Genomic DNA, 26,577 nt, shown 5'->3' on the forward strand with positions numbered 1-26,577 from the left:
CAACAGGCAGGAAATCAATCCAACCACATTGCCAGGCATCAACCAAAGGGACACCCACCAACCGCAACCCCCCTGAATGAGGGCCGAGTATTGCTAGTAGCGTACAGCCCAACTGCACAAGTGCGCAATAGAGAATCAACAACAAGCCAGTGACTCTTCCCCCGAAGGGCATTGGAGGGAGGGCATCCCAGTGGCGACGAGAGCCCACCTGGCAAGACAGCAAGGGTGGACAGTATCAAGCCTACTGGTCACCTTCACGCCCCCGGGCCAGGCTACACCTAATTATAAACCGTGCTGTAGAGATGAGTTTTTAGTAGACACTTGAAAGTTTGCACTGAGTTTGCATTTCTAACCTTAATTGGCAGATCATTCCACAGGAGTGGAGCTCTATGAGAAAAGGCCCTGCCGCCAATTGTTTGTTTAGAAATTCTAGGTACAATTAAAAGGCCTGCGTCTTGCGATCTAAGGTTACGTGTAGGTATATATGGCTGGATCATTTCAGCAAGGTAAGTAGGAGCAAGTCCATGTATTGATTTATAGGTTAAGAGTAAAACCTTAAAATCAGCCCTAACCCTAACAGGCAGCCAATGTAAGCATGCCAGGACAGGAGTAATGTGTTCAAATTTTTTTGTTCTAGTTAGGATTCTAGCAGCTGTGTGCAGCACTAATTGAAGTTTATTTATTAATTTGTCTGGATAACCAGAGATAAGAGCATTGCAGTAATCTAATCTAGAAGTAACGAAAGCATGGATTAATTTTTCTGCATCAGTTTTTGATAGGAAGTTTCTAATTTTTGCGATGTTTCGAAGATGAAAATAAGCAACTCTTGAGACATATTTTATATGTTCTTCAAAGGAGAGGTCAGGGTCAAGGGTAACGCCAAGGTTTTTTACAGTTTTTTGGGATACGACCATGCAGCCGTCGAGGTTCACAGTGAGATCTGCTAACAACGCTATTTGTTTTTTGGGTCCTAAAAGGAGCATTTCTGTTTTATTTGAGTTTAAGAGCAAGAAATTCTCTGTCATCCACTTCCTAATATCTGAAACGCATGCTTCCAAAATAGCTAATTTAGGGGCTTCTCCATGCTTCATTGAAATATATAACTGTGTGTCATCAGCATAACAGTGAAAGTTAATATTGTGATTTCGGATTACATCGCCCAGAGGGAGCATGTATAGTGAGAAAAGTAATGGGCCCAGAACCGAGCCTTGAGGAACTCCAAAGCATACCTTTGACTTGTCAGAGGATATGCCATCCACACTAACGAACTGATATCTTTCAGATAAATAAGATTTAAACCAGGCTAGAACATGTCCACGTAGCCCAATATTGGTTTCCAGTCTCTCTAAGAGAAGGGAGTGATCAATAGTGTCAAAAGCAGCACTAAGATCAAGAAGCAACAGGACGGATGCGGAACCTTTGTCTGAGGCCATTAGAAGGTCATTTGTTACCTTCACGAGTGCAGTCTCAGTACTATGATGGGATCTAAAACCAGACTGGAATATTTCATAAATGTTTTTTGTCTTTAGGAAGGCATTCAGTTGTTGGGAAACACATTTTTCTAAGATTTTTGAGAGGAACGGGAGGTTCGATATTGGCCTATAATTGTTTAATATGTCGGGATCTAGATTAGATTTTTTTAGAAGAGGCTTAATTTCCGCAATTTTTAGTGAGTTTGGTACGCATCCGGAGGAAAGGGAGCAATTTATTATGTTCAGCATTGGCTGACCTAGCACAGGAAATAACTCCTTAAGTAATTTTGTAGGAATCGGGTCTAGCTGAGAGTTTGTGGGTTTAGAACTCATTACAAATTTTGTAAATGTGTCAAAGTAGTTCATGTATTCATTACAACTAAAGTGAAGACCCACTTCACATGCTAAGCTTTGCTTTTTTGTTAACTTTGCAACTGTATCAAAGAGAAATTTTGGATTGTTTTTGTTCGCCTCAATCAGGTTGGAGAAATAAGCTGATCGAGCAGACGTGAGTGATTTTCGGTATTGTACTGTACTGTCTATCCAGGCTAGTCTAAATACTTCCAACTTGGTGGAGCGCCACTTTCGCTCCAATTTTCTGGAGGCTTGCTTAAGTGCTCTAGTATTGTCGGTGTACCAAGGAGCAAGTTTCTTGTTGCGTATTTCTTTAGTTTTTAGTGGTGCAACTATGTCTAATGTATTTCGCAGTATTGAGTTTAGATCCTCGATTTGATCGTTTACAGATTTATTTACTCTGTCATTTAAGAGCGAACTAGTAAGAATATCAAGGAATTTATTTGTAATCCGAGAATTTATAGTACGGCTTTTGAAACTCATTGTTTGGGGGGCAAGTGAATTTCTTGTTTTAACGGTAAATGTAATAAGACAGTGATCCGATAATCCAGGATTTTGGGGGTAAATTATTAGATCTACAATATCTATTTCTCGTGACAGGACTAAATCTAAGGTATGATTGTGGCAATGTGTTGGACCTGAGACATGTTGGATGAAACCCATTGAGTCGATTATGGCTTGAAAGGCTTTTTGAAGAGGATCATGGGGGTTTTCCATATGGATATTGAAATCGCCCAAAATTAGAATACTATCTGCCATGACTACAAGGTTAGACAAGAATTCTGGAAACTCATTGAGGAACAATGTGTATGGCCCGGGGGGCCTATAAATAGTAGCTATGTAAAATGATTTATCGGCCTGGTTAACTTTCATGAGTAAAACTTCGAAAGAATGAAACTCTGTGATATGTTTGAGAGTAAGTTTATATTTACTGTCATAAATATTTGCGACACCCCCTCCTTTTCGGGATGCACGAGGGATATGATCACTAGTATAGCCAGGAGGAGAGGCCTCATTTAAGGCAGTGAATTCTTTAGGCTTTAGCCACGTTTCACATAAACCAATAGCATCTAGTTTATGATCAGAGATTAATTCATTTACCGCAACTGCCTTTGGAGCAAGAGATCTAATATTTAGGAGTCCCATTTTGAGATGCGAAGTGATACAATTATTTTTATTTTTGACCGAGGTGGAGGAAGGCTTTATCTTAATAAGGTTGTTTTTGTTAGCACTACCTTGTTTAACTTTTCTCAGCCTGGAACGAGTCACAGTGGCAATAGGTAAAGCTGTACTAACTACTCTGGCTATGCTATTGACAGACTCCACTATGCTAGCAGGCTGGCTAACAGCCTGCAGCCTGACCTGCACCCTATCTCATGTTAAAGCTATAGGAGTGAGACTCCTGTCAATGTTCCTAGACAAAAGAAGAGCACCACTCCAGCTAGGATGGAGTCCGTCGCTCCTCAGCAGATCAGGCCTGGCCCTATTTCTGGGAGAGTCCCAAAAAGAAGGCCAGTTATCTACAAACTCTACCTCCTGCGACGGGCAGAACTCCGTTTTCAGCCAGCGATTGAGTTGCGCAAGTCTGCTGTAGAGCTCGTCACCACCCCTAGCTGGGAGGGGGCCAGAGACAATTACTCGATGCCGACACATCTTTCTAGCTAATTTACACGCTGATGCTATGTTCTGCTTCGTAACCTCTGACTGTTTCATCCTAACATCGTTGGTGCCAACGTGGATAACAATATCTCTGTACTCTCTATACTTGCCAGTTTTAGACTTCGCTAGCACCAACCCCAGATTTGCGGCTACGTCGGTGGCTCTGCCCCCCGGTAAACAATGTACGATCGCCGGCTGATTCTTTAGTCTAATACTGCGTGTGATGGAATCGCCAATGACTAAAGTTTTCAGTTTTTCAAGTCCACCGGTAGAACATGCCTGCCGACCATTCCCCTCCGAAGACGGCTCGGGTCTTGACTCCGACTCCAGTGGGGAAAACCTGTTCAAAGTCTCAGTTGGTTTTAGCAACGATTCAGGTTTAACTGGACGACGGCATTTCTTCCCAGTGACCAAGAGAAAGTTATTGCCCGGCTGCAGGAGCTGTGCCGGGGGGCTAACAAAACTATCGTTTCTACCTGGTGGCACTGACGCAGATTTTTCTATTTCTACACTAGCATAATCCTTGCCTGGCATTTGCGTCAGAAGCCGAGCCTCTAACTCTGCTATCTTTAACTTAAGACGAACATTCTCCTCCGTGTTGTTGCTACAACAATTACAGTGAAAAGGCATTGTAATGATACTTAGCCTCGGGTTTTCAGGGGTGAGTAGTTCTGTTAATTATGTCCAAAAAGAGTCCCGGTGTAGAAAAGTTGGGTAAGAGGTCAACAGATAAATATTGCGTTGGTAAAACTCTAAAATAGAATTTTGACCAATTAGTTTATATCGAGTAAATTCGAAAAAGTTTGGCAGGTAGCCAGGTAGGTAACAGCAGGCAGGGTACAGCACGTCAACAATCCCACAATGCAGTTCGTTATGCTAGTAATCACATCGGCGCCTCCATGTTAGCCTTTCATGCAGTAAAGTTAACTGTTATGGTGTAAGCACAATGCTTTTTAGTTTCCATGCGCAGTCCACAAACACTTGAAAATGCGCACATTTAATACAGACATTATAGCCTACGTGTAATAATATACATGCCCACTCATTTTAAGATGCCCAACAAGATAAAAATTCAGGCTATGCCACTGTTATAGTAAAATTCCCTTACATCTATTTAACAGACGTATTCAGTAAGGATAATGGTCACATTTCTAACAAGAAAAAAACAAACATAATATGGAACCAAGGCCAAATTATGACAAACAAAATATTAATTCATTACATTAGTAACTTAATCGTTATAGATCTTAGTGAAACTCAATATAAAGAGATTACTTTCTTACCTTTCCTTGTGGTTCTTAAAATGACGAATGACATTTGACGTTTTTGCATATTTAGCATCTGGCAAATCTTTTTTTATTCACACGGTCCAGTTCAAAGTCCTTGTATCCAAACTATACTATTTGTGGAGCTCCACTAATGTTACTGTCCGCCATGTTTGGCGCGGTTTGAATTGTGCAGCGTTAAAGGCACATACGCTGATTAGTGGTGCTGATGTCACAACATATAAAATAATTGTATTGCTGTTTGTTTATTATAAGTTCAAGTCATTGTCAAGTCTTCCACTTCAAGTCAAGTCAAGTCTCAAGTAACTTGTTCTCAAGTCAAAGTCAAGTCATTTTGATACTTTAATCAAGCAAGTCACAAGTCCTGAAAATTGTGACTCGAGTCAAGTCATGTGACTCGAGTCCCCCACCTCTGCTACGCACAGAGATTGTTCCAGATTCTCTGAATCTTTGGATGATATTATGCACTGTAGATGATGATAACTTCAAACTCTTCAATTTTTCTCTGAGAAACTCCTTTCTGATATTGCTCCACTATTTTTCGCTGCAGCATTGGGGGAATTGGTGATCCTCTGCCCATCTTGACTTCTGTGAGACACTGCCACTCTGAGAGGCTCTTTTTATACCCAATCATGTTGCCAATTGACATAATAAGTTGCAAATTGATCTTCCAGCTGTTCCTTATCTGTACATTTAACTTTTCCGGCCTCTTATTGCTACCTGTCCCAACTTTTGGAATGTGTAGCTCTCATGAAATCCAAAATGAGCCAATATTTGTCATGACATTACAAAATGTCACACTTTCAACATTCAATATGTTATCTATATTCCATTGTGAATTAAATATACGTTTATGAGACTGGTAAATTATTCCATTCCTTTTTTACTCACAATTTGTACAGTGTCCCAACTTATTTGGAATCGGGGTTTGTACGTTGTCAATAATAAAATGCTTCACAAAGACATCTTGCCGTCAGTGTATATCTGACACACTCTCATTCTGTTAGTGTACCCCACCAGACCATTTTCCTATAATCACCATATTGGAGGACCCCGTCCATTGATGCTATGCAACTATGTTTCTTATTTATTATCCTAGATAGCCATGGAGACTCACATAGCGGATGGAGAATGGCATGTCCTTTACCTGGCAACATTTGGACACAGCAGTGTCCTTCTGATGGACGGAATGACAGTCCTGAACACCAGCGATGACAGAGCATTGGACTTGAGTGTTGTTAATGTAAAGAAGATTGTCCTTGGAGCAACTCCAACCAAACCAGAAGACACTGTTATCCAGCACTCAGGTGGGAATAGTGCCCTCAAAACTGATCTTAAGACTACTTTGCAATTCCATCATCCAATTTGCAGAAGACATCTACTGTAGAAACTGACTTCTGTTCCCTAATAAGCTATTTTCAAACTCTTTCAACTGCTCAGCTAAAATCTCAACCATTCTCTTTTGGAATGTCCTGAGCTGTTCATAATTGAAATATAATACTAATGCCCTCTACTGGGCACTAGGTGAACATACAAGACAAAATGTTAACCCTTTCCTGATAGTGATACAATTAATACGGTTATATATACTGTGCAGTCCCAGAAATTCAACACAAGTTGTTGTTTTGACTCTATACAACTCATCGGATTTGGAAAGAAACAATGACTAAGAGGTAGAGGTAAAGTGCAGGCTGCAGCTTTTAGTTAAATCTCAAACCATTCAATTCTGAATCTACAGTATAGGACTCTGGCACACGTGACTTTATTTGTACTCTTTTTGATGCCAAAACAATTTTTATATTTAGTTTTGTTCAAGATAATTGGTTATCAACTTTTGCAGATATATCACTACCTTTCTACTGCAATGCATTTGGAAATGTATCTAATGCTACGTGCACACTGTCCGCTCGCTCAACTTGCAAATCGCTGGCTAGCAGTCGTTGAGCCTCCCTAAGCGTGTACACTACCCGCTCGGGTGGGATGTATCTTCCTAATTTATGCCAGTGACAACCAGTCAATAAGTGTAGGAGAAAAATATTATCAGAAAATATTAATAAGTATTTAGTATTTGCGTGACTCCACTTCTAAAAACATATTACAATGATGCCAAGTCAATTATTTGTCAATGTTCAAATAGCAATTTACTTAATTTCCCATTTGGAAAATAAATATATTTTGCAATGCAAAATGTATGTAGAATTATATGATGAATATGTCGAATACATTTAACTTAATTAAAAATACATTTCAGGTATCAAAATGTATTTTACCTTTTATTCAGAAATGTATTTAAAAATGTATACATACATTTAACTTTATTCAAAATACATTTCAGCTATCAAAATGTATTTCAGCTTTTATTCCAAAATGTATTTGAAAATGTATAAATACATTTCAGTTTTGTCCAAATGTATTTCACCGTCAAAAATGCTATCATTACAATTTATTTTGAAGCCCATATTAAAATGTTCAGATCCTGTGAAAATTAAAAGATTAAATGTAATTACTGAAGTATTGAATACATCACATTTAGGTGTTGAAACAAATTTTATAGATATACATTACCAAAATATATTATGGTCACAAATATATTCCAACATACTATAGCAAACTTGGTAAGACCCCTACTTGCCCCTCTAGATGAAATAATGCTGTTTGGAGTAGTGTTTAGTGCGCCTGACTGTGGAACATAAGGTCGCAGGTGCTATGTTTCGTTATATTTAAGCATGCATTATAAAAATGTATTAAATAAATATTTTAATAAATATATTTAAGCGGCCAATTTAAAAAAATGTACATATACAAGTGGGGAGAACAAGTATTTGATACACTGTCAATTTTGCAGGTTTTCCTGCTTACAAAGCATGTAGAAGTCTGTAATTTTTATCACTTCAGCTGTGAGAGACGGAATCTAAAACAAAAATCCAGAATATCACATTGTATGATTTTTAAATAATTGATTAGCATTTTATTGCATGACATAAGGATTTGTTCACCTACCAACAAGTAAGAATTCCGGCTCTCACAGACCTGTTAGTTTTTCTTTAAGAAGCCCTCCTGTTCTCCACTCATTATCTGTATTTACTGCACCTGTTTGAACTCGTTACCTGAATAAAAGACACCTGTCCACACACTCAATCAAACAGACTCCAACCTCTACACAATGGCCAAGACCAGAGAGCGGTGTAAGGACATCAGGGATAAAATTGTAGACCTGTATAAGGCTGGAATGTGCTACAGGACAATGGGCAAGGAGCTTGGTGAGAAAGCAACAACTGTTGGCGTAATTATTAGAAAATTGAAGAAATCCAAGATGACGGTCAATCTCCCTCGGTCTGGGGTTCCATGAAAGATCTCACCTCGTGGGGCATCAATGATCATGAGGAAGTTGAGGGATCAGCCCAGAACTACACGGCAGGACCTGGTCAATGACCTGAAGAGAGCTGGGACCACAGTCTCAAAGAAAACCATTAGTAACACACTAAGCCGTCATGGATTAAAATCCTGCAGCGCACGCAAGGTCCCCCTGCTCAAGCCAGGGCATGTCTAGGCCCGTCTGAAGTTTGCCAATGACCATCTGGATGATCCAGAGAAGGAATGGGAGAAGGTCATGTGGTCTGATGAGACAAAAATAGAGCTTTTTGGTCTAAACTCCACTCGCCGTGTTTGGAGGAAGAAGGATGAGTACAACCCCAAGAACCCAATAGAAAATCTTTGGATGGAGCTGAAAGTCCGTATTGCTTAGTGACAGTCCCGAAACCTGAAGGACTGAATGGAGGAGTAGGCCCTGCTGCAGTGTGTGCGCAAACCTGGTCAAGAACTACAGGTATAATCTTTGTAATTGCAAACAAAGGTTTCTGTACCAAATATTAAGTTCTGCTTTTCTGATATATCAAATACTTATGTCATGCAATAAAATGCAAATTAATTACTTAAAAATCATACAATGTGGTTTTCTGGATTTTTGTTTTAGATTCTGTCACTCACAGTTTAAGAGTACTTATGATAACAATGACAGACTTCTACATGCTTTGTAAGTGGGAAAACCTGCAAAATCAGCAGGTTATCAAATATATTTTCATCAATATATTTAAAATACATTAATTTTCCGTATGGGTTAATATCCTGCATGTATACCCAACGATCTCTGAAACCTTCCATGCATCTTTTTTCTAGCAAGTTAATTTTTATTTAGCGAGAAGAAAAGAGAAGAGACTTCAAGATGTAGATAACATCTGCCCTACCTGTAGTAGCCTAGTCGCTGATCTCGGTCACTGCCCGATCGCTGTAAATTCACAAAGTTGAGCATTTCTTAACTCTCACCTGTATAGCTGTCACTGGGAGATTTTGTCTCAGAGTAGCTCTGCCCACTGTCATCTATACATCTATAACATTTCACCCACATGGCATTTACTGTGTAAACTCTGGAAAATTGACACTCTTTCTTAGTATTACACGTGGAAGATTTTCTTTCTCTTAAAAGCGTTAATTTGTCTGAGGGATACTCCATGAACGCCTTAATTGTTATTGCAGTGGTTACGCATTTACAAGAGGGATATTCCGCTGTCGGACTTCCCATGGAAGCAACTCTGCGTCCGGCATCCAGACGCATATTACAAATCTGTTAAGTGGCTTTGTTGACATGACAGCCTATACAATAAAACAAAAAAAATTATACAACCAGACACTTGCCACCTGACAAGCGAATCACAGCAACGGCATCAGCCGTCCTCATTTCAAATGAGATACTGCTGCAAATATTCTCTCAAATGTTTATAAATCTGTCTTGTTGTGAACTTTAATGCCCTCATTAAATATTAACATCATTCAGCTTTAATAAGTTTATGAATAAAAGAAAATGTGAAAGCTCAAAATATGGAACATGAAGTTTATTTTGTCTAGAAAGACCCAAAACAATGTCAAACCAAACTCGATTAAAAAATCTGCTAAATTCATTCTGCCATAATGTCAAATAAGGCGGACGTTTGACTTTGAGCTTGCCATCCAAAAGAGCATCTTGTAGAAATCCAGTGTGACGTTGAGGCCCAGGCTGATTTTCGCACATATTCGCCTTATTCACCTACGTCACTCCCTTTAAACCAAAACGAGGCTGTGGGGTACGGAAGTAACGTTGGCCCGCCCATCTGTAGACTTCTGTCATAACGTTACCTACAATGCCGGCGCATTGTTGTTCCCATATGTACGTCTTCAAAGAGAAAGAAATCCTATACAGGTCAAACCTTCCATCGTTTCCCCAAAGATCCTGTACTTTGCCGTGAATGGATTCATAAAATAAGAAGAGATCCCGGTCGCCATTTCAAGGTAAGATATTAACATTAGTTTACGATGCTAACGTTAGCCATATTTACGTTAACTGTCATAGAGAAAGCTAGCTAAACCTTCTGGCTAAATAGACATGACTTGATTAGCCACGAACCGGGCCTTTTTAAGTTATAACAAGCGAAGGACTGATTCGGGGGTAACGTTAAGCAAGTTGTTGCTCTTTTTACTAGCCTGGCCAGCTAACGTCCTGCCATGGGTAGCCGTGTCTTATAGCAAAATATTAGCATCTGTGTTAGCTGTGAGACCTGAATAGTACCTTCCCCACCCTCCTTAACATCGCTATGTGAACTGAGCAACCCATGCCTGTAAACAAATTAACTTACACTTAATATTTATTAATTTTAATAACCAACAGTAGCACCCTGCCTGGCTTTGTAGTGACACATTGGAAACAAGCTATTTTGACTGATGGTTCCAATCAAGCGTGCCGCACAAGCCCTGAAAAGTGAAGCCATAACGTCTCGATCGCCCCCTGGTGAGTGGTCCCAGTATAGGTCATAAACAACGCCCTCCCCATGTTATTCAATGGGACGCGAGACCAACTAAACAATTAAATTACCCTTCAAATATCTTTTTTCCGAAGCTGGTTTCTGTCATTTACTGTAGTTTGTATCACGCTAATGTAAATTCAAGAGTTTGTTTTTAAAATAAGTTGGTTTTTAGTTAGTTATTTAATGCTCTAAAAACGGTGGTGTGACGTCGTGATTCACAGCTGTGATTGACAGCAATCTGAGCCGAGGAGCCACTGAATCTTCGGAGGACTGAGGAGATTGGAACTTTACATTTAATCTCTAAATTTCTATAATTGATATAATTTCACACGGACAAAATGGGTTTTTCTGCAGTACATTGTGCTAACCGATCTGGCATTTCCAATCGATCTTTGAATTTTTTTCGGTAAGTTAAATTTATAAGCTATTTAATTAGTAAATAAATGTAATGGGCTAGCTAACGTTAGCTAAAAGACAACAAGCCTCGTTAAGCCATGTTAATAGCTAGCAGGTGATCGTTAGCTAGAAGTTACCAATTATTTTTGTATTAGGCCTATTCTAAATTAAGGTTAAACATGATGTAAGTTAGGCTATAACATATCGTCTAGGTTTAACAAGCAAAGATTGTACTGTACTTGGACTTGCGATTGATTACGGATATGAACGATCAAGATGAACATTTGAACGCGTATTTGTTCTAGCAAGTGGCACCACTCCTCAAACTGAGCAGTTTATCCACAGTCATGATACCTGAATGTTGTAAGGTGCCTCGTTTTTTCGCATTGAGCGAAAAGACTTAGCTCTCACACTGACTGTCTCGCTCCTCTTGACTGTCGGTAAAACAATTTATTGTTAACACTCAAAATAAGTTAGTCTGGTGTGGTTAATATATCTTAACAATGATTAGCATCAGCTTGTAATGTTGTCACCTCCTGTTGTTTTATCTAGCTAACAAGCTAACTTTAAAAGTAACGTTAACTAATGTTGATTTCAGAAAAAAAGCTGTGATGGTCCATACATTACCTTCCACGTCGTGCACATATCCCTCGATCCAGTTGCTGTATCCTTTCAGCAAAACAGCCCGGGGAATCATGCAGTCCTTATTAGCCCATTTTTCGACATAGTCCACTGTTATTTCGGGAAGACAATGAAAGATTTGATGTCCACACAGGTCTCGCCATAATGACAGACGCCCGCTGCTGCGCTCTGTTAATGAACTTCCAGTTTAGAGTGTACCCCTTAGCCTCGTTTTGGATTTCAAGATGGAGGCACGGTGAATAAGGGGAATTGCTGGGACCATAGACATCATATATAAAGTGTAGATACCTTGTCCGCGCTTTTGGCCATGGGAGGTCGACGTCCGCACATGGCGGCCATCTTGCCACAGGCCGCTCGCTCACTCGTAACATTGTGTTTTATGGTGCATGTACTTTTTAAATAACCATAACTTTCAAATTTTTCTACCGATTTTCAAACGGTTTGGTTTTTTATAAACGTCAGAGATGAAGTTATGCATACATATGAACCATTAAAAACATGGACTTCCATATGAAAATATTCTTGAACAGAACCAGATAGGTGTAATGAATATACAAACACAAGGTATTTATGTTAAATCAATAAATAGGCTACAGAATGGCAACAAGACATATACACTTTTGTACTATTATAATCAAATTATTATAAAATAATTTTAATTACTACATGTTTTTTCTTTCTGCCGGATAACAAGCATCTCTGAACTGACCACATTTCAGCCCTCTAGGTCACTTCATATGACTTTAGAAACACAACTGAGCCCTAGCACCAGCTCTTGTGAAGCTGTGTGCAAAAGCAGATCAATATAGAATGAAATTGAGTACTTTAGACCATTATTTGCCACGGTATGGTCATGCGTATAGTAAAATGCCCTATGGGAACTCCCCATAGGACTTTGTCAGACAAAATGCTGACAATAAAATGCTTACTGTGTGGCAACCTCTTTGTGTAGAAGCATAATGAAATCAAATCAAATGAAAGGTAACACTGATGTTAATTGTAGACCATTTGGATTGTATGCCAGGGGTTCTGATATAGAATGACTACAAAAAATATGGTCTCTATTTTTAAACTATTATAAAAGTGACGTTTATTTGCACACACAAAAAAAAATAGGTACATGATTCCCCTTTACAAATATCCAAAAAAGAAATGCTGTAGAGAGAACTACACTACTGTTCCATCCCCGTTTGCTGACATTCCTGCCCTAGTACATGATCACAGCTACCTTCCCGTCCACAGGACAGTACCTTGAAAACACATACCTTGGGCTAATGCCATTTGAAAAGGACAGTTTTATTAGGTTTCTGTTGCATGTTGTTGCTCTGTAAGCTGAGGATTATAATTCTGGCGATGTGGTGCAGCCTTAACTTCAAACAAATCCTGAAATTTGAGTTAGTAATATCATAACTTATAACAATAATCATTAATAAGCATGGGGAAATTAAGGGAACACTTCTCTTTTTGGACAATCATGAGATGGTTTTTCCCCAGATTGTGACTATTGGCACTTTTGATTATAGGGAAAAATCGACTTTCAGTTAGCCTTCACCTGAAATGTACATGAGAGCGTTGTCCACAAGACCATCGAAGTGGGCGGGAAGGTAGCTGTGATCATGTACTAGGGCAGGAATGTCAGCAAACGGGGATGGAAGATCTTCTTCTCCTGCTGCAGAAGACACATACAGCTGACAGGCTTGTAGAGGTGTCGATGACAGCTGGTAGGGACTCTGTGTCCCCCTGTGCCGTCACATTGCCTCTGCATGGTTTAACAACCCCACACTGGGCCATCAGCTTTACATCCTAAAGATGTACTTGAACTGGCTGGCATTAGGGTTGTTATTTCAGCCATCGTTTAAAATAAATAATCATAAATAAAAAAAGATACGAGTATAGTACTCAGATATTCAATACATGCTTTAAAATGTTTTAGGCTTAAAACATTTTTACAAAAAGACTAATTAGAACTAGCCACCCCTGAATGATCTTTCCACATAAAATAGGTTGAATGACATTATCATACAATTCAGACTGTATCAGTGATGATAAGTTCTGCAAACAAATAGTCAAACACAGGCATTTTTCTAAATACTCAAAATGGTTTGTCTTAGGGTGTATGGCTTCAGAAAACATGTTACCAAAAGTAAAACAAAACATATGGACCGACAAACTGAAAACAATACAAGCATTTGCTGACACTGCGTCACTTAGTGTTTCAGCTGGTAAATATAAATTATGAACCCTACCAGATGCTCTGATGGAGTTGAAGAGAAGCTCCAAGTGGTCCTGGCTGAACCTGTAGGTCAGGACATATTGCTGTCCTTCAAGCAGCACAGGAACCAACCGGATTGAAAAGCATGTGCAACTTTGCTGGTTAGCAGCTAAACTGTAACGTTAGCTGCCATAGGTCCCACTCAAAACTTATTGTTATTAGCCAGCAAATAACTACAACCACATCCACAAATATTGTAATTTAGACAAAAGATTAGTTGTCATAAAATCGTTATTGGTGTCAGTAAAACCTTTATAATTGAACAGCTTGTTTGTGATATCTGCCTTGATAACTTGCACAAGTAGCCGTGATCCAACTATGCTGCACGATTTAGACATTTTTAGAAAAGAAAAGCTGCAATTTCAACATTTTCAAGCATTCAGAATTATAGCCACGTTAATAACGTTTGTAAGAAACCAAACCGTTTTTAAATCTGTCAAGGTTTCAGCGAGATAAGAGTATTTGTGTTAGTGCTGATCACTCACCTTACATCAGGTACCACAGAGCCCGCCAGGAAGCCTGCCTGTGACAAGATGGCCACCGGTGATGCCGGAAGTGACTGCGCCATGAGACGTCTAGCCTTTATATATGATGTCTTTGGCTGGGACAGCATGTGGGCCAAATATGCCACGTTACCCGTTTCTCCGGGAGAAGACCAAGCTGCTGCTTCTTGCTTTCCCGACCACTTATCTACTTGGGCAAGGATTCAGCCAGGTGCTCCACATGCATTCCAAGTACAGCAATCGCTTGGACTTGATGGCTTCAGGCCTCTCTGTAGCCCGCAGGGTTTTCACTAACTTTCAGAAGTTTTTAACTTATTTCCTATGAAAGTTAATCCTTCTGCTTTTACCCCTTGATACCTGCCAGCTTGTTTTCCGATTCATAAGAATGATTATTGTTTGGCATTTTTTTGGCTGTTGTTTAAGGATTTGGATGTGAAATTTCTAGCTGTTTCTGATTCGCTGCTGTTTCCCTGGGAAACTAATACATCTGTTGTTTGTCATTCAATTATGTGCTTTTTTGATGATAACAATAGTAACAACAAAAATAATAACAACAATAATAATAATAATCATTAAGTAGTTGTGTGTTATTAATTCCCATAGCATGTAAATTGATTTCTGGCAATAAAATGCAAGCAGAAATAGTGTAAAGATTAGGCCACATTTGCTTGTAAACAATTGTTTAAATGTGGACTTACTACTGGAAGGAGTAGTATGTTTAGGCGTAAGAAATGTAAATGGAAATTCCACAATCTTTTGGAAACATATTCATAAAATCCCTCAAGTTCTTTGAAATCTAATTACCTATATCAGTGTTTCTCAAACCTGGTCCTGCATCACCTAAGAGGTTTTAGTTGTGTCTTTTCTCTCGAAGGCTTGATTCAACTTTTTTTTTTTTACATTTCAGTCTTTCTTAACAGATGCTCTTATGCAGAGCAACTTACAGCAGCAATTAAGATGACCTGTCTTGCTTAAGGACAGAACCATAGATTTTCTTTCCAGACCAACTTTAATGTTACTGGTCTGATGCCCTAACGGCTAGGACATCTACCAAAATTAATTAACTTATCAAGCTTATCGCTTAAACCAGCTATGTTGCTACATGGCCCCTTTGGGGCACCTAGGGATTTATTTATTAATTGTCATGCAACATTCCTGAACAGGTTATGATGTTTCATGTAATTTGAACAAGGCAGTTAATTTGTAATAATAATAATACACAGTTCTGTCACTTGTAAAATTTACAGACACAGTTAAACAATTTTTGAATTATTATAATATACTGAGATAATAATGGGAAATTAAATTTCAAGCTTATCTTCCAATTGTCCTCTCTTTAGCAAAGTTTTTATTTGATTTTCATTATTATCTCAGTATATTATAATAATTCAAAAACTGGCGAGCAAGCCAGTTAAATAAATGAATTATGCAATCAGCATATTACACTATAATAATAATAATAATAATACATGGGATTTATATAGCGCTTTTCAATGACTATGGCACCTATACCTCTGGTAGTTTTCTTCAATTTATGGGTTGCGTTGTTGTATTTCATATACAGCACTACATGTTTCCCACAGTCTTAAAGGGATGATTTTGAGAATATATGGGTAATTAGGGACATGTCAAAATGTCAATAACCAAAGTCATTCACGAGCACTTAGGCTAAGAACATGCAGTATTTATCAATGGTAATCTCCTACCAATGTATGTGAAACGGTTCTCAGGTCATTTGATGAATCACACTTTTTCTATGCATATGAGCAATCTCAAATCAGTTTGTAAGTACATGGTTGAGAGAGTTTCTACAGAACTAGAATTGGGAAGCACTGGAGTTGAAGGGCTAGTGGTGTTTTTGGGATCAGGCAGGTATATAACCTCTGTCTTCTCTCAGTCGGGTTCACTGGTTGTGTGGAGTATATCAGATACTATGGCCAGGTCCTGCCAGTCAGCGGCTACAGTCTGATAGTGGAGGTTTGGCCCAGTTCTACCCTGCTTCAGTCCAACTGTGAATCCCCTGGCACCTGCGTTTCTTCATGTGAGTAACCCCCCCGCACACAAACACACACACACACAAATGCAGTAAACCTTTGAGGACTTTTTGGGGACCAAAATATATTCCATTTAAAAATCCTGTTTTCAATAAACAAAGACAAAAACATTTGAATTATTGTTGTGAAGGGAATTTGGAAAAATTTGTATTTAAAGTACATTAATTTGTTAATGGTTTGTTTTTGTTGGCGTATTCACACTCAGTAGATTCAGAATCTCTGATGATTTTGATATTTTGGTCCGGTCTGGACTATATCTCTGGAGAAAAGTCTATTTAATAAAGGAATTTTTGACCAATGGAGGATATGGACCTGAAACACAATCTGGGGTAGCCATTTCTCCTAGACAGAAAAGCTATACATATGGTGCTGCTTAAAAATAAGTGAACTCTATACATGGATGGTTATTTTTTTATATTTAAATAAGCTCAAACTCCTTATCTAAACCCCAATTTTAAATAAGAAAAACACCAATAATGGACACTAACAAAAACTTATCATGTATTTTCATTCTATATTTAACAAATGTATTTAATTGACAAAAACCCCAAAATATGTTCAAAAATGTGTACCCCTTCATTCATTAGTATGTGGCACTTCCATTAGTAGCAATTAGTTGAATAAATGTCTCCAATAACCTCAAATCAATTTCTGACATCTCTTGAGGGATTTTCATCTCTTGAGGTTTGAGGGGTGTCTGGCATGTACTGCCTGCTTCAGGTTCTGTCACATTTTCTCAGTTTTATTGAGGTCAGGACTTTCATTTGGCAAATCCCAAACACAAATCTCCTTTGTCCTGAGCCAGCCAAGCTTGACTGCTGGGAAGGTTCTTTGGGTGGTAAGCAGTCTTGGGTTTTCGCCACACATAGTCTAGGTGGGCAGTTTGGTTCTTTTTTGACAGCAAAGGCTTCTTCCTTGCAACCCTCCTATGAATGCCATTTTGATTCTGTGTTCTTCTTATTGTTGAATCATGCACAGTTTCCCAAAGTTTGGGATAGCATTTACCTGATTTATAATTTTTCTTATTGCTCTTGGTTATATTTTTGAAGGTCATACAGTTCTAAGCTGAGTTTCTTTTGTGTAAAATGCTCTACAGGGGTTTGATGGAAAAAAAGATTTGCCCCACAGTGGGCTGATGTGGCTCAAATCTTTTTGAGATGGTTTTATAAGCTTACTCATACTGATGTGCTCTCACTACCTTCTTCCTGTCTTTGAGATTTCCTTTCCTCTAGACATGGTGTGTTTTGCATTAACATTTATGGGTAACACCAAACTGTCCATGATTCTGGTGTCTGTTCTGCCCAAATGTTTTCCTAAAGGTCCCTCTTTTGATTGGTTAATTTGGTAACCAATTATTTACCCACCTAATTGAATTAACCAATGCAACTTGGAGTTCACTTATTTTGCACCTGCACAAACAAATTTTGAATTAAATATTTCTATTAAACACATAATTTCCATTAAACCAACATATGGAATTGGTAACTACAAACCGATAAAAACCTATATAACTACAAACCTATAAACAAAGACTGGTTATGGTTAAATAAAAATGTGGTGAAGACCACTAAACTAGAATATATAGAAAAAGTGTTTCTTTATTCAGTTATAGATCTACCACTGGCAGGATAGGCAATAAAATGAGAATTCCAAACCACACAACTATGTTTTTTTATTTATTTCAAACAATTAAATGGATAACCTGAATAAATTAGTGGAAGAACATGACAAATGCAGATGCTTCCATACAAATGTACTGCAGGGTACAATTAGCCAATTAACATATTACCATGTTCTGTGGCATGTATGAGAATGGTTTAGAGGCCCAATTGACCTTGGTTTTGGATCAAGATGGCATGAGTAAATTATCTAAGTCTCTTTGAAAGAGGGTTCATTTTTGGGTTTCTTCCAGGATGACAATATCCCCAACCACAGGTCATGAGGAGTTCATGCATGGTTTGATGAGTATAAAAATGATGTGAATCATACGCCATTGCCTTCACAGACACCAAATCTTGACCAAGTTGCCCAACTCCCTATGGGAGATTTTGGACCAACATGTTAGACCGCACTCTCCACCACCATCATCAAAAAAACAAATCAGGAAATATACACTCACCTAAAGGATTATTAGGAACACCTGTTCAATTTCTCAATGCAATTATCTAATCAACCAATCACATGGCAGTTGCTTCAATGCATTTAGGGGTGTGGTCCTGGTCAAGACAATCTCCTGAACTCCAAACTGAATGTTAAAGGAAAGAAAGGTGATTTAAGCAATTTTGAGCGTGGCATGGTTGTTGGTGCCAGACGGGCCGGTTTGAGGATTTCACAATCTGCTCAGTTACTGGGATTTTCACGCACAACCATTTCTAAGGTTTACAAAGAATGGTGTGAAAAGGGAAAAACATCCAGTATGCGGCAGTCCTGTGGGCGAAAATGCCTTGTTGATGCTAGAGGTCAGAGGAGAATAGGCCGACTGATTCAAGCTGATAGGAGAGCAACTCTGACTGAAATAATAACTTGTTACAACCGAGGTATGCAGCAAAGCATTTGTGAAGCCACAACACGCACAACCTTGAGGCGGATGGGCTACAACAGCAGAAGACCCCACCGGGTACCACTCTCCACTACAAATAGGAAAAAGAGGCTACAATTTGCACGAGCTCACCAAAATTGGACAGTTGAAGACTGGAAGAATGTTGCCTGGTCTGATGAGTCTCGTTTTCTGTAGAGACATTCAGATGGTAGAGTCAGAATTTGGCGTAAACAGAATGAGAACATGGATCCATCATGCCTTGTTACCACTGTGCAGGCCGGTGGTGGTGGTGTAATGGTGTGGGGGATGTTTTCTTGGCATACTTTAGGCCCCTTAGTGCCAATTGGGCATCGTTTAAATGCCACGGCCTACCTGAGCATTGTTTCTGACCATGTCCATCCCTTTATGACCACCATGTACCCATCCTCTGATGGCTACTTCCAGCAGGATAATGCACCATGTCACAAAGCTCAAATTGGTTTCTTGAACATGACAATGAGTTCACTGTACTGAAATGGCCCCCACAGTCACCAGATCTTAACCCAATAGAGCATCTTTGGGATGTGGTGGAACGGGAGCTTCGTGCCCTGGATGTGCATCCCACAAATCTCCATCAACTGCAAGATGCTATCCTATCAATATGGGCCAACATTTCTAAAGAATGCTTTCAGCAGCTTGTTGAAAACAATGCCACATAGAATGAAGGCAGTTCTGAAGGCGAAAGGGGGTCAAACACAGTATTAGTATGGTGTTCCTAATAATCCTTTATGTGAGTGTATTTAGTAAGAATGGTGTTTCATCCCTCCAGTAGAGTTGCAGAGATTTGTAGAATCTATCCCAAGACATACTGAGACTGCTCCGGCACCTTACTGACACACTTTATATTTGGTTTTTCCTAAAATTTTTCAACCATCTGTACACAAACTTGTATGCTAATTACATACAGTAGTATATTTAAATATAAAACCTTATATTTAAATTTTTGTACAAAAATATATTTATATATTACAAAATTGGCTTAGTAACTACATTTCATATGATTATGTATTTAATACGTACAGTTTATTCTATAAATATATTGATGTACATTTTACTTTGAATGAAATATATTTCCAGAGCAAATGTATGCATATGACTGACTATGGCTGCATATGGCTACACTAATACCCATACACTATCCTCTTCCCTGTCCAAACTCTCACACCTATTTCTTTTGGTACGTCATGTGTTCCCACAGTCTGCCCTGCGTCCACCGACACCAAACCTGCCTGCCCATCTCTGACCTGTCCTACTGCTCCAGCCTGCGGTGGCCTCGCCAACACTAGGAACACTTCCTGTATCTGCCTGTATGAGGCCACAGCTGGCTCCTGTCAGCTCTGCTCCTCCCCTCCTCCTGAGGATCTCCGGGAAGGAGCCGGAGCAGCATGTTCCGTTCCACAGGCCCTCGGGGGCCCTTCCGCCCCTCTGTGGATTGTCGGGGTGGTTCTCCCCGTCACCTCACTCCTCCTCTTCCTAGGCATCGGCATGTACCTCTGTCAGAGGAAACTCAACACCAATGCCGGTCCCCGGTTTCAGAAGAGCCGTGCTAACTGCGGCTCGCCATGGTGGGGAGAGGAGGAGGAGGAGGAGGACAACAAGGGCTATTGTTTTGAAGGGCCAAGAACCACTCGGACAGTTGTCGTGGCAGCAGGAAAGCCGCCTGATGTTATCCAGCCTGATGGACAGAAGGAGGCTGCACAGGAGGGCTACAGTACTGGTGGATGCCGTGAGGAGCTGGAGTACTATGAGATAGATAGTATTTACAGTGTCTTCCGGTTAGACACTTCCTCTCCAGGGCACACTGGGCCATTCAGCTCAGACTGCAAGAGGGTTGAAACTGGAGATCAGAATTCAGATGACAGAGACAGACCAGTTGTTCTATGGCAAAGGCCCCTGACATACCCCGATGGCCTGGTTCACACGAACCCTGACCACTCCTGTGACTCCAGAGGACCAGAGTGCACTTGGGCCAGTAGACCGCCGTACAAAATAGATGAGGATGGGGTTAGAAAGGGCAGAGAGCAGAGCTTCTTCAGGATGTTAGCAGGGCCGAGTCCTCCTCAGTGTCTCTCTGCGGAGGAGGTAAGTAGGCTGAATATCCCCACTGTGTGCCACTGGGAATCGGCCCAAATATTGCAACACGTGGACCCCCTTCAGTTATATCAGCAGTCGGTTCAGTCGGCTCAATGGTCCAGACCTTGTGAAATGATTAGAGGCATGGATAGAGAAGTAAAGAGAGTTCTGGACAATGACTCTGACAGCGACACCAACAGCTCCTTCACATGCTCCGAGGTCAACTTTGGCAGGGACTTCTCTGTTCTTGCCACCCAGGGCTTGGCACAGCAGACACTGGTCCCCAACGTTACCCATAGACTAAAAGAAGAGAGTCTGCCTGTGCAATCCCCATTTCGAGACCTCAGGCTTCCCTTTCAGGCCCAGCGTGGGGCTGAGGTGTCTGGAGCCAGTGACAGGCCTCAGTACTTGCAACAGTTCCTCAACATGGGTATCTGTTTCTACACATATGCCTCTGTGTTTGACGACATAGCAGAGCTGCCAATGGAACAAACAGCTGAATGGGGACAAAAAGGTGATCAGGAGGAGATTATATGACAGCTCAGCAAAACTTATTGTCTATTAGACTATTGCCTTGTTTGTATAGTAGTTGAGGATAAAGTACAACCTTGTCTGTTGATGTGGTCGTTAGCTGATGAGTGATGTTCAGTATTGTGTGGACGTCAGATCTTAAAGCATAAATACTATTTACTGTATATTGTAATGTATTCCTCACCTGTTGACTCTCAAACATCTGTGTCAAGGTGTGTCAGTAATCAGAGCAACCTGACCAGTAACCAAAAAGGGTGATACATCGAATCACTGTGCAGGCAAGTTTCCTGATCAAGTCATTTTCCTTTAATTTCTTCCAGGGCATTGCGGTGAATGAGCATGTGTTCAGTCAATGTACCTGGTAAAGTAAGGGTTATATAAATAAATATGTTGACATTTCAATCGTTTTTTTTCCAAGAACATTGCATAGAAAATCCCTGAATATCCATATACAAAAATACATTTAAATGAAAATTAAATGTATTCAAGAGGAGTCTTGAACAAAAGTCCACCCACAGTATGTGAATACATGATGTTTGAAGCAAAACAGACCAGTAAAGCTAGATTACTCTAAGAGGTCAAAAACATGTTAATCTGTAAATCAAATTGAGCTTTATAAGTGATTATTCTTTGGTTGTACAATACATACATTCCATTATTTTAGGCTAATTGAATACATACATTCAGTTCCACTTGAATATTTCATTTAATTTTAACAGTTGATGAACACCAAAATGCAAATGACCAGTTGGATTCGTTTTTTAAACTCACCTAAAAATATGGGATGTGTTTCAAAATGCATACTTGCATCTTGCATTCTCTTGTTCCTTTAAGTTTGCTCTTCTGAGAACACCCAAATGAGCATTGTTATATTAATTACATCAATAGGAACTCTTAATGGAAGTAAATACAGAGACAAAATTATTTTAGCCTAGCCATAATTAGCAGTTTATTTGCAAATAGAGAGACGCTTCAAAAGCTTACAAAATAAACTCTGAGGAATCTCTGAGGAAAATACAGAACAGTCAGTATTTATTACAGTTAAAAGGGGTGTGGCAAGACTGCTCATTCACGATAACATTTGTTCCTACTTCCTGCCCCCACATGTGTTTTCCTATAGGTGTCTACTCATGGAGGTAGAGGAACATCGTGAAAGTCACTCTCAGGCAGCTAGCCACATTCCTGAAGAACAAAGGACAGATATCCTTATTGGTTTAGGCAGATTAACAGATGGTCAGAGGACCCAATGATCCACTGATCATTAGAAAAGCAGACATTTCTAAAATGTACATTAGTTCAAGAAATTCTATAACAGCATGAGAGCATTTAAATAGTGTTACAATGCTGTTGACATAATTTTCTCACCAGCAAGTAGGCTTGTCAGCGTTTCTCTTCCCTGCAAAGTGCTTCTTGTTTTGCCCTTGCCAGCTAATGAGGCTTGTTAATTACGTTGACATTGCAGATCGTTTTTTTGCTAAATGTAAGCTAAGTTTAGCAAAGTTGTCTAATGTTAATAAGGTTAACTTGCTTGCGATGTTTAGCTACAGTTATCAGTGCATGTACAAAAATATACATTCTTCATTATGAATGACACTTTTATTTTAATAAAAGATGTAATATACATATAAACTATGCTACATCTGATATTCACAGCATCAATTATGAACAATGATAAATTAGAAACTGATAAATTTTCTTTAGTCATAGTTCCTTGAGTGATGACGAAAGTTGCAATGGATTCTGGAAATAAAGAAACTGAAAAGGTATGTTCAGATGCATGGTTTCTTCCCCCAGACATCCTAAGTAGGCTAACTGAACTTCCAGTAAGCTTAGTACATACTTTACATTTCATGTGCTTAGGTTTGGAATCGCACTTGACAATTACTGTTGACTACCATACTCACTATACACTCAAGAAAGAACACAACTACGCCTTTTGAAACAAAGCCATAAACGCTGTTTGTTATAAACAACATTGCAAATGTGGGGATGTTACTTCCACAGCTTTGCATAGACCAGACCATTGCCTGTTAACTGTCCATTGGTCAAAGTGTGAATATTCTGTGCCATACCCTCCATGGTTACGTGTTGCTGACAAAATTCCAAAGGTGACTTGCTGAGTGTCTAAGGATTTAAATTCAGGACAAGACAATTAATTGTCTTGGAGGGTGCAAAATATAAAAAATATTGCTATGATGTAAAACTATTTCAGAAACACCTCCAGTCCCTCATAGTTATGTAGGGAAACTGAAATAACACCCTAAGTAGTTTAACAGTGGATTGTTCCTTTAATAAAATGTGGATGAAATTGACAAAAAAATGCCCTATGATTTTAGAGAAAATAAACCTCATTAACAATTCAACATTTAGGAGGTATTTTTCAAAGCTGAGTATTCAGTCTTTGGGTTTAGGAGATATGAGGAAGCACGGTGGCCCGGCGACCATACACTTGTTCGTGGACCTCATGGAGCGATCCAGAGTAACCCAGAGCTGACCGGTGTGCTGCGTCGTGGAGACAGGACTGCTGACCCGTTGAGCCGGCTCCCCAGGATGCTCCCCAGGATGCTCCCCAGGATGACCTGGACATCTGGTGGTTAAGAACACCTCGGAGAAGGTGCAAAACCAGTTCTACTGGCCTGGAATGGAAGCAGTTTTGGTGACGTTGCCCAGTCTGCCAACAAACGGCTCCCTCACACCCAGTCCCAGCACCCCACTTGCCTCTCCCCATCAGCAAGGTGCCCTTCAAATAAATTAACATGGATCCAGTGGGGGATTCTTCCAGTTGTGTGCCAACATCTGGAAGAGGCCCAGCATCAATAGCAGAGGTCCTACAACAGGTCCGCTCACCTCCAAGATTTCCAGCCAGGAGACACAGTGCTGGTATTGGTGCCTACCACAGCATGCAAGTTCTTGGCCACCTGGCAGGATACCTACACCAATCATGGAATGCACGAGGGCCAGTGAACTAGCGACCAATTTAACTGCTACTCATGCCCCAGGTGAATAAGGCGGTAGAGTGGCTGAACTGGGCCCAGTATATGAGCACCCTTGACCTGACCAAGGGGTACTGGCTGGTACTACTGGCTCCCGCTGCCAAGGAGAAGACCACTTTTAGAACCCCCAGTGGTCACTGGCAATACCCAGTCCTGCCTTTTGGCCTCCATGGGGCCCCTGCAAAACATTTAATGCATATCATAATCAGGCCTCATCTTGGCTATTCTAGTTAGGCAATGAAAGCCCTGGTTGTAAGTCAATTGAAATGCATTTCCTTTCCCATCCTTTTTTGCAATCAATAGTTGTAAGTCTTTGCATTTGCATTATTGATTAGTCTTCTATGTATTATATCAAACAGCATGCTAGAGAAGTCCTCATTGTATACATGTTTTGTGCATGAATGCTAGGTGTAATTACTGGGGCATGTGGGGGCAAAGGCCCCAGGTTAGTTCTTCAACATACTTCTTATTATTTACTGGGGCTTGCGCAAGCAGAGGCACCAGGTTAGTTCTTCGACATACTTTATCTTCTTAATATTCTTTGGAATGCTACTCCTCCTACACCGTTTTAAGATAGAAACTTTATTCAAACTTTAAAACGTGTAGACTGGTCTGGAATAAGTTGCTTGCATACAACGATTTTATATATTTTGAAAGATGTAACTTTTATTGAACTTTTAAAACTTAATTGACTTGAATGGGATAACGGAATTGTTTACACTCCAAATTTCTAATGACTTTTTGAAAAGTCACAGTTGTCACAAACAACTTACTTTAACACCTTTCCGAACAACTTAGAGAAACATTTAAAAGAGTATGAGCATCCTCACATACCCGGCTATTGTAATTTAAAAGAATTGCAAAAAAAAGTAATTCAGGACAAATTATTTGAGGAATGAATTTAACAAAATTTCACACAACTTTTTACAAATATCTGCAATTTGGACCACTTTGCAAATGAGATGAGACAAAAAGTTAGAGCGTGTCATTTCTTCGTCTACTTCTCAGCTATTTTAATCAGAAAAAAATGTGAAAATATCTCTTACCAAACTTGAGATATTGCAACCGCAGTAACCATAGCAACATGTTTTTTAGCAATACTTCCCACACACCGGCCGTTTAAACCACTTTTCCAGCAAGATAGACAAAAAGTTTGAGTGTCCAACTTTTGAAAACCGCTCCAATAGAAAGTACTTTCTGAATAGAACCACCAACATGGAGGAAGGTAAATGTAGATATACTTCCCATATATTCAAAACAAAAATAATTTTACCAATCTTGAGATACTTCAACCAGTGTAACTATAGCAACCTGATTTTTTGCAGTATTTCCGAAACAGCTGTGGTTTAACCCACATTCCCAGCAAGATAGAGAAAAAGTACAATTATTGTATATATTACTCTCCTTTTCAGCTATTTAAATCAGAAATATATCTCTTACCAAACTTGAGCTACTTCAACCAGAGTAACCATAGCAACAGGATTGTCCCTTACATTTCATAAATATCTCCAATGGAAAGTATTTTCTAAACCAGATAGATCAACATGGATTTACTTAAATGTACTCATACCTCTCACCTACTCAAATCAGAATAATAGGAAATATCTCTTACCAAACACGTGAAACTACAACCGCAGTAACCATTGCAATGCGTATTTTAGCAATATTTCATAAACAGCTGCTGTTTAACCCACTTTCCCAGCATGATAGACAAAAAGTACAAGTATTTTCTATATTCCTCTACTTCCCAGCTATTTAAATCAGAAAAAATTACAAAAATCACTACTACTAAAATCGAGATACTGCAACTGCAGTAACCATAGCAATAATTTTTTTTGGCATTACTTCCCAAACAAATGCTGTTTAACCCACTTTCCCAGCAAGAAAAACATGAAACATGAATGTTTCATATATTCCACTACTTCTCAGT

At 39.5% G+C, this 26,577-nt stretch overlaps 1 protein-coding gene across 1 annotated transcript in view; it reads left to right on the top strand.

The window, feature by feature from the left end:
• LOC105030468 (protocadherin Fat 4) overlaps positions 1–22,309 on the top strand; it is a 62,132-nt gene extending 39,823 nt beyond the window's left edge. Inside the window, exons 14-16 of the mRNA XM_034294008.1 lie at positions 5,871–6,078; positions 16,316–16,459; positions 20,249–22,309. Coding sequence (XP_034149899.1) covers positions 5,871–6,078; positions 16,316–16,459; positions 20,249–21,660 — 1,764 coding nt within the window. The 3' untranslated portion in view covers positions 21,661–22,309. The remainder of the gene's footprint in view (positions 1–5,870; positions 6,079–16,315; positions 16,460–20,248) is intronic.
• Positions 22,310–26,577: the final 4,268 nt, after the last annotated feature.

This window comes from Esox lucius, chromosome 1, assembly GCF_011004845.1.
Source record: "Esox lucius isolate fEsoLuc1 chromosome 1, fEsoLuc1.pri, whole genome shotgun sequence".
NCBI classification, from domain to species: domain Eukaryota; kingdom Metazoa; phylum Chordata; class Actinopteri; order Esociformes; family Esocidae; genus Esox; species Esox lucius.